This window comes from Thunnus albacares, chromosome 5 (genome assembly GCF_914725855.1).
Source record: "Thunnus albacares chromosome 5, fThuAlb1.1, whole genome shotgun sequence".
In the NCBI taxonomy this organism is placed as follows: domain Eukaryota; kingdom Metazoa; phylum Chordata; class Actinopteri; order Scombriformes; family Scombridae; genus Thunnus; species Thunnus albacares.
The window spans coordinates 14,395,322-14,408,515 of record NC_058110.1 but is presented as its reverse complement, the minus strand read 5'-3'; the positions used below and the strand labels follow the sequence as shown (position 1 = coordinate 14,408,515).

Below are 13,194 nucleotides of genomic sequence, written 5' to 3'. Positions count from 1 at the left end.
AACGGACCGTACCATTCAAAGGATGCAGGGGACGGTCGATCACAACAGCTGCAACCAAATGGTGTTTATGCTGGATTTATGGGTGGTGTTCGTTTTAGATTAGAAAAAATACGCAGAGGAATATTATTGTTGCAAATGACAACATCAAAACTATTTGTCACGAGTAATAACCGCGGAGTTTAACTAATTCAGATTGGGTTGATCCGGAGCTTTGTCTAAAGTAAGATTTGTGTCAGTAAAGCTGTGTGCAACTGTGTGTGTAACATGCTGTATTTACTGTACTCGCTGGTATTTGCTTGACATCGCATTTGGTTTTTGGTGAAGCCTTTCTCAACAATTTATGGATGCAAACACCAGGTGGCGACAAACTAACATTTACATTTCCTATCTGGAGGAGGTGAAATTTCCGAATATGCTAGAACTTTGGTATGATTTCAGCATTTAGCTCAATCACTATCATAATATTTGATAATTGTTTCCTTTTAGAATAAATGGAGAGATACTACTAATAAAATGTTCAGCGGATTCTTAAATAATTTCATAATTTTCTTCTTTTAAACCTAGATTTAACCTTTTCATACTGTTCAGGTAAGATTTGACCAATTTTGACATTTAAAAGCAATAAAAACACCCTAATTACATCATTTTACCCTGAATATATGAAAATGGAAATCTGTCAAAATTATTTATTCTTGTGCAGCTGGTATACATTTTTGCACACATTTGGTAGAGAGAGGTTATGGGGAATCTTGAAACGGTGAAACTACAGATTGGCATGTGTGTGTATTTCTGTCATTCGGACAGTGGGGACAGAGTTCAAGGGGGACCTTGACACTGTCATGAGAACTGCCTGGGTTCCCACCATATGTCTACATTTGCCAGGGTTCCACCCAGACAGGCTTTGAGGTGTTATGGGGGGGATCTTGAAACAGTGAAAGACTAAAACTGTGCATAGGCATCACATATGGTGTACATACAGTGGGGACATAGAGTCACGAGCCTTGACACTGCATCTGCATCTGTGAACAAGCCTACACAAAATAACATATCAAACCCATCAATTCCCAGGCAACCAACATAGTGGTTGTCCAACATAGTCTCCCCTGTAGTGGAGGGCAGCTTTCACAGGGCTATAAAAAGTACCTGAGTGCCTATTTCACTGATTTGGTGGCGTGAAAGGAGCGATTTGGTGGATCTGTTGAACCAAGCTGAAAAAGGAGACAGCGAGTTAAAGAGAAAGTGTTGGAAAAGGAGGACAACATGGAGGAAATGGAGGAAAGGCCCTTGTGACTTCTCTCATGCAAAGGCGACCCCACCTTTCCCACACGCCAGCGACAGCAGCACTGTAGTTCATATCTTGCCCTGATCAGTCTGCAGTCCTCAGTTTATTGCCACAAGGGGAAAAAGAGGTGGAGATACAACTTCTGCACAACAAAAAGGACTGTAAAAGTAATATTTGCAGTTTTGTTTGATTGAAATTTGCAAACCAGTTTGTTGGTTTTCTGACTAATACACTCAGTGCAGAGTTGACTGTGCACAACTGACAGAAAAGGAGGGCATGTGGTTTACAGGCAGTGCTGATTGATGGTTTTAATAGTTATAATGCAACCTACAATTCAAAAATATTGTTACATCCTTCACTTTTAATAAAATTCATAGAAATTATTATGGCTGTTATGTTCTCTTGTTGTAGATAACATGATATCATAATATGATGTGATTGTTAAAGTATTTTCTCTATAAATGAATTGTGTCAAACCTAAAGAAAACATTTTCTCTGCTCTCTGAAACATTAATGAAGGATTAATCACCCATTTATTCAAAATTCACCCAAATTCAAAATTTGGTATAGAGATTAATTATAAAGGGATACTTGAACCAGGTCAGAAATGACTCGCTCCATACTGTGAAGGGTCAGAATATGAACAGTATTGGGTACTGTGAGGGTTAAATGTGTAATTTATGTTTTGAAACTTGATATTTTTGTCATTTTACTTTTACCTCCACTCAGCCTACTGCATGAACTTCAAGTTGTGTCCCGCCCAGATGTTCTCTGTGTGACTAGCACACTCTGAATACTCATTATGTTGTTGCTGCAGAAATGTGAGCTATGTTGCAGACGTGTGTTTATTTTCCATATCTGACCAGTCAAGACCCACATCATGCATGGATGGCATATGATGGAATGCTCATTATATATACCAAAGAGCATCCCAAGTGTACTGTTTGCAGAGGAGGCGTTTTCATGTGGTTTTACGTGCTTCCACTGCCCATGGGTGGGTCCTGTTGGCGTCTTTTTTTGGGTGGTGATGTGCTGTGGGACTACGAGGGCAGAGCTGTTTCTCCACAGAGGAAATGGGCGTTCTCCTTGGAAAGTTTGGATGGAGTGACTGAGAAAATATAGGGGGAGTGGCGAGACTAGAAAGGAGAGGACCACCTAGAGGGGCACACTGTTGCAGAGTGGGGAAGCAGCCCCAGAGATCTGATTCAGAGGAACAAGCAATACCAGGGGTAAGTAATGTCTTTTTTCATGAAATATTAATGAAAACCTTGCTAAATCATTGTTTCACTGGATTCTTTTAAAACAAAGATGCCAATGTGGTGACTCATGCACCAATGTCACACGCTTTAAAAGTAATGGGTAGCAAAATCATGCCACACATTTTGTGCGCCATAGTTTGCAACAGAGAAAAGATAATGGATTTTACTTATCACATCTCTGTATTATGTGTATTTTATCTGTTTTCTTACACCAAGAATTCTTTTATAACCATCTGCTTTGTTTTGAAGTATTTTATCACTGAATTATTACCTTCCATTCTCTGTTTTATGATGGATGAAATCTAGTGTAATGACATAATTTGACCCACCGCCCACCCGAGTGGACCTCTCCTACAGATAAAGATCTATACAGACAATTTCATCTGTCTCTTATTTCCGTCTTTCTATTATGTTTTTATTTCTTTTTTTTTTGGTTTCACTTCATGTCTCCTTATAGTTAACTGAAATTACTGGGCACTACAGCTACGATAGCCTCTTCAGTGTTTGCTTCTGCACTGCCACTGTGTGTACAGTGTCAAATAGCTTTTAAAATCACAGGCTTTTCCTCAGACTTCAATTTCCTCTAAGTTGCCAAGTAAAGCGGCTATAATGAAATCCAAATGTAAGTTGAATTACAGACTGTTTACCTGATGCAGTGAGAAAAAAAACAACCATTCACAGGGGTAGAGAGGTTAATTGGGTAAATATTTTGGCACCATTTAGATTTCTATGGGCCCGCCCATGTACAATGGAAACACACAACCCAGTCAAAGAGAAGTTTTTGAAATAACTCACTGCGCTCTGTTTTGAAGCGTGGTCTTATGTAACACAGAGTATACTATATTCAGCTACTCAGACTTTCCATTTTATGTTCTAAGGCAAAACAGGAAAGTTTCCTAACACTGATATTTACTGTGGAGCCGACAAACACGTTAATTTGGACACGTACTATTTCTGTGCTAACTGCAGTGTCAGAGGAAGCCTACATTTAAACTATGTTGTTTGTTTCTCGCAGGGAATCAGAAAATGGCGTACCTGCTTATGTTTGTGATCTTGCTGCATCTCATTACACTGGCCATGCTGTTCATTGCAACCATGGAGAAGGTAGGATTCAAATTTTAGGACTCAATGTTCATACACTTTAACTATATTATTTCATAAGTGCAACATATCCATCTATGTGTATCATGTCCAATCTCTCCTTACAGTCCTGGTGGGTGTGGGATGGGATGGAGAACTCAGACTTATGGTACAACTGTAGGTTTGACAACTTCACAGGAACCTGGTTGTGTGCATCCTCCAAAGAAACTGGTAAGGAAAGACTTCTATTTCTATACCTCCATAAAGGGTAAAATTGGAAAGCTAAGCTGTTTTTTTTTTTTTTTAAATTTGGGTGTTTTCCTTTTTCAGAGTGGCTTCAGGCAGTTCAGGTCCTGATGGTCGTCTCAGTGGTCTTCTCTTCGGTCTCCTTCTTGGTCTTCCTGGGTCAACTGTTCACCATGTCGAAGGGTGGACTCTTCTACTTCACTGGGCTGTGTCAAGTCTTTTCAGGTAACAGTGGAGTGAAACAGTGTGTTTCCAGCGTGCAATCTGTTAAAAATGGTGAATCCGGTGTACATCTGAGGCCCATTATGGTGTGCCCATTAATGCAAATCTGCAATCCTAGTGACATAAGTATACTTTTTGAGTGTCTATATCCGCCATAGAATTTGCATTGTGTGCAGATATCAACATTTCTGCAACAAAGTCTCAACAAAAAATGTATATATTGTCATGTACTCATGTTTTTTTCCCCACCTTCTGTACGTCTTGTCATTTCTATCACTTTACAGTGTGTGATATTAATGAATAGGAATATGAGCTAAACATACCCTGCTCCTTATTTTAACTGCACATCATCGTATTTTCTAGATAGGTGAAAATAATCCTAAAACAAACATCATATATACCTTTTTTTTTTTTTTTAGGCCTGACAGCCTTTTCTGCAGCTCTCATCTACACATTACACAACAAGGAAATCCTTCAGGACTCCAGAGACCTGACTTCAGGACACTTTGGCTACTGCTTCATCCTAGCCTGGGTGTGTGTCCCTCTGTTGCTGAGTAGCGGGATCATATACCTCCACCTGCGCAAGAAAAAAAAGTGACCTGAAAAAGTAAAACATTGTCAGCAGTATTAGAAAAAAATAAATAAAACTGGCTTGACTTCTTGTTAATCAGAAATGGTAATTTTGCAGGAGTCACATCAGATTTGTCACAAATGCCTTTGTTATGATTTCTGCTCATTTGATTAATGTAATTGTTGTATTGTAAATACTGGAAAATATATTGGAAACATTATTGATGAAATAAAGGACTATCTTTTGGCAGGCATTAAATCTTCAACATCATTCCAATATATGCTCATTTTATGTTTTAAAACATTTTTACAATACAAGGTTTTTATTTTCCAATGCCGTCCTGTGTAGACCAGGGCAACAGATACCAAAGCAATATTATGTATTCTTTATTAGTATTGTAGGCTTTTAACCATACGAGGCACTTTGAATTACTTTTAATTTTCTATAGAGCAAACTGGAAATATATATTTTTTGTACCTGAAGCTCATCTGTAGAATCTATTCAGTAGTTGCTCCCAATAAATATCACAGATGAAACAGAATGTGTGCAAGTCCTGTCATTACAATATGTCTTCTTAGTACAACCTAAATTTCTTTGTTTAAATTACATTTAGATATTGTTAGATTATAATTACAACAGATAATAAATAACCTACACATTTATAGTTATTATTATACTGTATTTGTACCACATCATTGATATTTTTAGGGGTTTGCGAGATCGAGAAGATCTCGCGAGAGTGATCGTTTTAACCAAAAACATGATCTTTTCCTAATTCTAACCAAGTGTTTTTTGTGTCTAAACTTTACCAGACCTTAACCACAGCGTTGTCACATCACAAAACATAATTATTTTGTACAACGCTTTCGCAAGACTTTCCCATCTAGGACCATGGACACGACCATATGTAGGCCTTTGCCAACAGAGAGGGAAACTACTGAGGTTGTTGCCATAGCGACCGCAAACTTAGAATTCCTCAACAGGTAGCGTTAGCTCCGCCAGTTTGCTCTTTTATTGTTGGAAAAAGCGTGTTTATCCATCTCACAAGGGACGTTATAATGGAAGCTGAACCTCAGGATCCGAGGACAACATCCAACATTATTCCTCTTGCGTTACCCAAGGGAACGGAAAAGTTGTGTGAACTTTGTCAAAGAAGAGCGTACCTGCAGTGCACCAAGTGTCGGGTCGCCTTTTACTGGTAACGTTACGTTAAGACTGGTTCATTCTGAAAGCTTTTGCTCGCCATATGACTGTTTATTTGAGAGAACATAATCTCCAAATGTTAGAAAGTAATCTTGTATGAACTATGATCAAACAATGTCTACGGTTTGGACGCTAGGTGGCAGCGTTCGCCATGTTTTTTTAAAAGCAAAAAAAAAAAAAAAAAATCACAGAACACGTCAGCATGAAGGGCACTCGTGAATGTGTTGTCAGGAGGGAGAGGAACAGCTGGATATGAAATTACCTCAGCGGTTTGTGTTTTTTTAGTGTGTGTGTTCATGTGACTGTTATGGAAAAGGCTGCCCGCGTCTTTTCCGACAGTATGAATTGGACAACAACAACCTTTTAATGTGAGCCAACGTAGCTATTGGCGTGTTCAGCAAAGGTGGACATCACAGCGGTCTCATATTGTAGAACATAAGATGGTGCTGTGGCAAAATCCTCATCGGCACAGTGTGGGGAGTGAAGAGGAACATGTGGTGACATCCTTCCCTGCAGGGATTTATCAAGTCTCAAGGGATGAGCCACCAAAGCTAGCCTCTGAAAGAGAGCTTACAGCCACTTATTGTGCTTCTTTCCCTCTTAGCTTTATATCATCACGCATATCTTAAATTACCTGAAAAATATCAGCCTACATACCCTTAAACTATACCTAAGCAATAAAGAGGTTTTCATTTGCAATATACATGTTGTCAGTTTTTTGTTTATTGTTTATTGGGATCCCCATTACTCGTTGCTTTGGTAACAGCTACTCCTCCAGGGGTCCATAGCTAAGAGCTAAGTTAGTTTTTGGTCTTTGTCAGAGCATCATCATTTTTTATGGCTGAAAATAAAGAGTGTAAAACTATTACATTGTTAGGGGTGAAATGGTTTATTGGAGGCCTAATGAGCCATAACATATTACCAAGCTGCTGGCTGACTCATAGACAGGCTGATGTTTATGGTGACCATTTGTTTGGCAGATTGAGTTCATGTATGCAAAGAATTCTCAGTAGAGACAAGAAAGTGCAGTGTCCTAAGAAGACCCTTTGTGTGTGTGTGTCTGTGTGCTCTTCTCTGTGTCTACACACACACACACACACACACACACACACACATATAAAGTTATGTCAGTGCTACTGTTGATGTGACGTGGCCAGATCACTGCCTGCTCGCTTCTTCTGTCTCAGATCCAGAAATACAAACATACTGGAGTGAAGACACATGCTCCTCAGTAGAAAAAAAAAACACAAGGAAAAGCAGGACAGTTTCCACACCAGTGTGCAAAGAGGAGAGCCAGATGAACAAAATTACAGACCAGTTATGTAATGGCATACAATTTAGTATGCCCTCTGTGCACTCAGCTGATATTTTCTAGATGAGCTAGGAGCTCTGCTTTGAAAACGTTAGCAGAATTCAAACCAACTGATGTACAAAAACATTTCATAGTTAGCTTGATGGTACATGTGATCCTATCTGACTGGCAGTTTGAAGCTAGTTTATTCACACTTATAAACATACTTACCGGGGCACTTATTAGTTGCAGCTCAGTTGTTCATAGCAGGGAAAACAGGTTCATGTTCAATAGCTGGATTATTGAGTCAACATCATCCACTTTATGCACAGGGGAGAGATTCAATATGCAGAAAAAAGCAGGTGTTACACAAATCCATGAGGGCTCTGTGGATCTAAGGTAGTTGAAGGGAGAGAAGGAAACTGAGGTTTGGTCAGTTTGGTGATATAAATATGACCTAAAGTTGCAGTCCTTCTCTTTTACTTGATTTTTTTTTGATTCCTCAGTGATGCAGAGCACCAGCAGGCTGACTGGATCGGGATCCATGAGAGGATCTGTCAGTTGCTTGTTCCCGTTCGCACCCCAACACTCTTTAGTCTCCAGAAGGCTGGTCGCATTGAAACACAGCTTAAAAAGGTGAGGATGTACCGTATGTGAGGTATCGGGATCATGGTAGAATAGGTCACATACATAGTGTGGACATCTTGTTTGAGTCTAGTTTGCATTTATCATTGTCAAGTAAGATGTAAGGAAAAACCTGAACTTAAAAAAAAAAAAACTTTATCTCCAGGCCATTTGAATTTTCTTCTCAGAAATTTGTCTACAGTTCATAATTTATTATTGTTCCAGGTTTTTCTGGGTCAGCTTTCTTTATTTCATATTAGTTAAATGACATTTGCCAAATCCAGACCTGGAGCATGCAATAAAGTGGTAGAATTACTGTTTAATAACAGAACATAGCACAGATTCTCAATAACTTCCTGTATTGTGTGATCTTTCAGGAAACAGCAAAAACACCACAAGAACCCTGAATCTTTGTTCTTTTCCTTTCTTTCACTTTTCAAGCCGAGTGAAAATGTTGTGAAACACATTTATAGTAGAGAGAAAACTTATATTGAATAATGCTGTAATGATATATAACATACATGAGAGAGGCAAAATATTAGGAACACCATTCAATATAATGCAGTCTAGTACACCACCGCCACCCACTACGATCTCAATAATAAACATGACGTAAAATTATCAGCTTTGTGACAATGTCAACAAAAACTGAAAATGTATAAGGTTTGTTAATGTAGAATTTATGGCAGAGCTGCTGTATTGGATTGCATTAGATAGCACAGATGCACCAAATTAAGTGGCCCCCTGAGTGTATGTACAAGCTAACATTGAATATTCGCCATGCCATTGCCGTCAGTAAATAGGAGTGGTTGACTTCTTTGCCTTGTTATGAAATATTCCTGGAAGAAAAGTAAATTTCTGACAAATAAACGTAATGGTATCTTGGTTTTGGCTCTTAACTCAGGCGGAGCTGATTGAGATTTCCAGGGTGGTGGCTGAGAGCAAGCTGTCTGAGGGGAGGCACCAGGAGGCTCTGCCTGCCGCCCAGTTCTGTCTGCGCTGTTCTATCGACGTCCATGGCCCCAGTACTGTCCAACTGGTCCCTGCCTACCTGCTGCTGGCTGATGCCAATATGGGTGAGGAGGGAGGATGAAATTATTTCTCAGCTCAAACCTTTCTCCTTCCTATGTTTAATGCATGACTGCGTATTTGTGTGTGTATGCATGTACTTGTGTTTCCAGGTATGGGAAATCTAGCTCTGGTGGCGGAGCTCCTGTCCCAGGCAGAGTGGGCGGTGTTGAAGAGCCCAGAATGTGGTCATGCAGTCCACCACCGGCTGCACAGGAGCCTGGGCCGCCTCCACACAGTGACTGGAAACCTGGAAGCAGCTCTGCTTAACTTTGCAAATGATGTCTGTGTCATAATTAGTAAAGTCACCAGAAATGATTTCAGTACATGAAGTCTTTCTCAAATCTTTTATAACTTTATTAAGAGGCAAAATGAAAGCCATGTTATGTGCACCCATCCCAACATAGAAAACCTCCATAATATATAAATATACCATGTAATTAAACTAATTTCTCTGTTATTTTTCCAGATATACTTTGCCAGTGAGGAGTATGGTCTGGATAGCATAGTCACCTGTGGTGGTTACTTTCTCATGGCTGATGTGTTTGCCAAACAGGGGAAGATGACTATTGCTCGTTCCTTGTACTCTGAGGTAACATCAAACAGCTTTGATGCTATTGCCCAATGTGACCAAATCTATTTTTTATATGTTTTATTGTTTATTTATCATATTATAGGTGGCACACACTTGGCACTCCCATCTGGCCAAACTCCTGAAGACCCACATTGAGAATGTCCAAAAAAATCCCAACCTGTTGTTGGAGCCCTCCTTTGGTGCGTCTTGTCACATCAAATATGTGTAATATAAATTTTGTCTGTCTTTTTGTACCTTTGAAAGCTGTATCCATCGCAGAAGCTGTAGGATGAAGTTATATTATGCCAAAGTGTAAAAGACAACATCTTAATATAGGTTTTATGTCACAAATTTAACAATAAAAATAAGAACCGTACATGTAGGTTTAGTCAATCTACCCAATTCTACCATACAAATCAAATTTGGTGCAGAATCAGAAAATGACATCACCGACCCATCATTTGCTCCACCCACTATACAGCAGAGAGCTCCATTGACGTATCACTGAAAAAATAAGGTCAACAGTGCTATATTTAGCTGAGCTGTCTTGCTGGGCAATCCGTAAACTAAACCCCAGATTTACGCTAGCATGCTTAGGGCTGACTAGAGACCACTGCTGACACATCTTTGGCTGTGCAGCATCCGTACCGCTACCCTCTCTGGCAGCTGCTGCCCTACATATGATGCTAAGCCTGTTAGCTGCAAAGCAATTTCCCAGGCTATCTGGAATGTTTCATTGGGAAAAAGTGGGGGTGGGAGCTAATGATGCTTACACAAAATATGCAGAAGATAAATTTTAATGTTGACCTCTACAAACCTCACTCATCCATCCATGTTTGAAAGCTGTGTGAATAAAATCCATACTGTAGGTTTATCAATGTGCAAGTGTATAATGGTAATATGCTGAAGTACATCTACATCTTTATCCATTTGTCTCTCAATCAGACAAAGCACAGCAATTTGAAGTGGACGGCATGTTAAGAACCATTTTGGAGTTTGAGCAGAATGACTCCAGAAAAGACTCTGCACAGATTGCGCTGGTAGCTCACTGCCTGGCCATGCTGTGGTTCCTGGGAGGAGACGCCATAAAAGTGAGTCACCTGACAAGGTTACCAGGCATTACAGAGTTTGACACATTAACCCAGTTCCCCATTTACCCCCTTGTGCACCTCTTTTGGTGTGCTGTCTCCATATGGGATTATCTCTAATTGGTAAAGCTGTGAAGATGAGGAGGGATTTAGTGGGAGTTGATGCGACTGTCTTAACGCTGACTTACGCCTTGGTTTCTAGTCTGTAAAGACACTGGACTGAATGAGCAGATCTCCAGCGTGTCGTGCTAACTGAGAGACGAGGGCAGCAAGGGTTTAGTGAACGTATACATACCACTGATTACAGAGGAAGGTCTGTACTAGACAGGTGACTGCCACAGACTTTAAACCTTGTTTGCGTCTTTAAGTCCAGTGGGTCTGAATGAGATCTTAAGGCTAAGCTTAAACAAACAGTGAATCAGACAGTTACGCAACTATAACATTACAATCAGTTTACGTATCTGATTTTTTCAGTCATGTTTTTATCTGGTGGTTTGTTGGGTTGTTAGGCTGGATAAAATGCAGTTGTTTTTTCAGTTTTCACTAACTGCTACACCAGAGCTTTAAAACTACTGGGGAAAAACATGAACCTTTTCTCTAAGGTCAACATTTAGGCCCCGGTGCCAAGCAGAGCCAAAATAACACGAGTTAACAAAGTTACCCCAGTCATAATGACCACTTTTCCTCCCTTTATGTTTTAGTGTGTGGTGGTAATTTTGGTTTTAGTATGACATCTGCTCCTGTTTTTGTCCACATTATGGTTCCATTTGTGGGTTGCAGTGGAAGAACTGTACTTTGAAAAGTACATAACTGTAAGCACACAGCTGTTAACAGTAGGATGCTGTGTGATTGTGAGAGAATTCTTTCACTTTTCTATCTGTGATACTTCCTGTTGTTGCAAGTCTGATAAAACATTACATCAGCCTTGTATTTACTATGCTTGAGAGGGCTGTAAGTGGATATAACACAAAACACATGAGTAACAATGGGTGACAATGCATGTTTCCAGTTTACAAATCCTAAGAAACTACAGTCATGCCACAGATGGCACATCAAACCACAGTTAATTCCACATCCAGCTTGGCATGCCTCCATCTAAATGTGCATAGTTTTGTTAGCAGTGTCAAACAATGCTTTAATATCCTCTTTAATATTTTCTCTCACTTATAAACGACAAAGAAAAGTATAAAAGCTGAGTAGATCAGGTTGTCAAAAGGGTAAAATGGGATGAGTTAAGATGGCCGGGTCGCATTCCAGTTTGCAGTGATATTATATAAGTCAGCTTTACTCTCCCCGGAGAGTCTAACAGCTGCAGCTGCTGTGTTTGTTTCCGTATGTGTTTGTGTGCCAGGCACTGGGATTTGGCAGCACAGCCCTGCAGGCCAGCCAGCTGATACCAAATCATGACCTGACAGAGTCCATCGAGGGCCTGCTGCAGCTGGTGCAGACAGACCCACATCCCTGTTCTGACTAGTCGCCGTACCTGCCCTGCCCATCCCTCTGCATGGTGATCTGTTCCACCAGGACATGTCTTTAGCCGCACAGTCACCTATGTAAATATGAGGAACTGCTGAATTGGTAACAAACAGAACGTCGATGAATCCAGAGCTAATGTTGTTTTATGTCTTATCCAGATGTTGTGAGTTGGTACTGTAAGTGGAAAATGACAAAAGTATTTTGGGACCTCCATATTAGATTGTGGTTTTACCATACAAAGACTTGAAGAGAAGGCTGAAAAGAGTCAGAATAAAATGAAATTTAAGCAGTAAAGGGACTAGACGTTCATTTTTGAATGACTCATCTTTATTTTAATCTAAAAAAAGAGGGATATATATTTACATCATTTTGCACATTTGTGAATTACATGATTTTGGAATCCATTTTGTAACACTGTCAGAGTGATTAACAGAATAATGGTGAGGGCATTTACTAAAACCTTTGTTTATGAAATGTTACACAACGCGTACCAGTGTAGCAGTCCAGAACCTCTGACCACCTTAATTCATCATATGCAGATATAATTCAAGATTTCTATTGTCTATATATCAACATACACATTGCATTTTCTTCCCCAAATCAAAGTATATTGTAAACCTTTAAGCAAACCTCAGATTCACTTTGTCATAAAATGAATCCGATGATTGCTGTGAAATCCTACAAATTATATACAATTCTGAAACATTTATTCTTTATATCAAAACAAAGAATCACTTTTAAAATCATCTCACCACTAGTAGTATTAGTACTGAATTATACAACAAAGTGTTTGTTTTTTGGCATGTAGATTCATTTTTATGTGTCGAGATGCAGCAAAACGTGGAAACACTTTGATTTCCTCGTATTCCCTTTTTTTTTTTGTTTGTTTTTGAGCCAAATATACATTAGCAGCAGTTTGGAATTAAATAGTAACCTTGTGCTCTCTTGTGTTGTACACAGTGACCAGTCCAGAGGTCCCTACACATTTGTTCCTGGATGGCCAAGCACCACACAGGCCAACACACTTTTCATGATACACATTTGTTTTTTTATTCTTTCATTGTGTCACAAGCAGGTGGTTTACCTGCTTTCATGCTTTGTATCCACTGTTTCATGACCACTGATCTATAAAGACCAAGCAGATTAAAATCCCATCTGAGCTGAGACCTTTGCTCGACTATGATCCTCATCTTTTCAAATCACTGCTCCT

General features: G+C 39.6%; 2 protein-coding genes across 5 annotated transcripts; both read left to right on the top strand.

Annotated features, from left to right (window-relative positions):
* The first annotated feature begins 2,426 nt into the window (after positions 1-2,426).
* Positions 2,427-5,195, top strand: LOC122981866 (epithelial membrane protein 3-like). Its single transcript, XM_044350646.1, has 5 exons — positions 2,427-2,511; positions 3,557-3,645; positions 3,750-3,852; positions 3,952-4,092; positions 4,509-5,195. Exons 2-5 carry the CDS (start codon positions 3,568-3,570, stop codon positions 4,685-4,687), a joined length of 501 nt encoding a protein of 166 aa, XP_044206581.1. The 5' UTR covers positions 2,427-2,511; positions 3,557-3,567; the 3' UTR covers positions 4,688-5,195.
* A 236-nt stretch (positions 5,196-5,431) lies between these two features.
* On the top strand, positions 5,432-13,148 carry zmynd12 (zinc finger, MYND-type containing 12). Of its 4 annotated transcripts, XM_044351188.1 has the most exons (9): positions 5,552-5,858; positions 7,661-7,790; positions 8,683-8,854; positions 8,960-9,129; positions 9,316-9,438; positions 9,524-9,620; positions 10,366-10,511; positions 11,860-12,015; positions 12,945-13,148. In XM_044351188.1, exons 1-8 carry the CDS (start codon positions 5,719-5,721, stop codon positions 11,980-11,982), a joined length of 1,101 nt encoding a protein of 366 aa, XP_044207123.1. In that variant the 5' UTR covers positions 5,552-5,718; the 3' UTR covers positions 11,983-12,015; positions 12,945-13,148. The 4 variants fall into 4 exon arrangements, with proteins under 4 accessions (XP_044207125.1, XP_044207123.1, XP_044207122.1 ...); XM_044351190.1 differs by having other exon boundaries at positions 5,432-5,643; positions 11,860-13,148; XM_044351187.1 differs by having other exon boundaries at positions 11,860-13,148.
* Positions 13,149-13,194: the final 46 nt, after the last annotated feature.

Excerpts from the sequence above, each read along its gene's own strand:
- LOC122981866 (XM_044350646.1), top strand. The coding sequence starts at position 3,568 with ATGGCGTACCTGCTTATGTTTGTGATCTTGCTGCATCTCATTACACTG. Across the intron at positions 3,646-3,749 it reads TCATTGCAACCATGGAGAAG|TCCTGGTGGGTGTGGGATGG; the intron begins GTAGGATTCAAA and ends CTCTCCTTACAG. Across the intron at positions 3,853-3,951 it reads TGCATCCTCCAAAGAAACTG|AGTGGCTTCAGGCAGTTCAG; the intron begins GTAAGGAAAGAC and ends TTCCTTTTTCAG.
- zmynd12 (XM_044351188.1), top strand. The coding sequence starts at position 5,719 with ATGGAAGCTGAACCTCAGGATCCGAGGACAACATCCAACATTATTCCT. Across the intron at positions 5,859-7,660 it reads TGTCGGGTCGCCTTTTACTG|TGATGCAGAGCACCAGCAGG; the intron begins GTAACGTTACGT and ends TTGATTCCTCAG. Across the intron at positions 8,855-8,959 it reads GCTGGCTGATGCCAATATGG|GTATGGGAAATCTAGCTCTG; the intron begins GTGAGGAGGGAG and ends TTGTGTTTCCAG.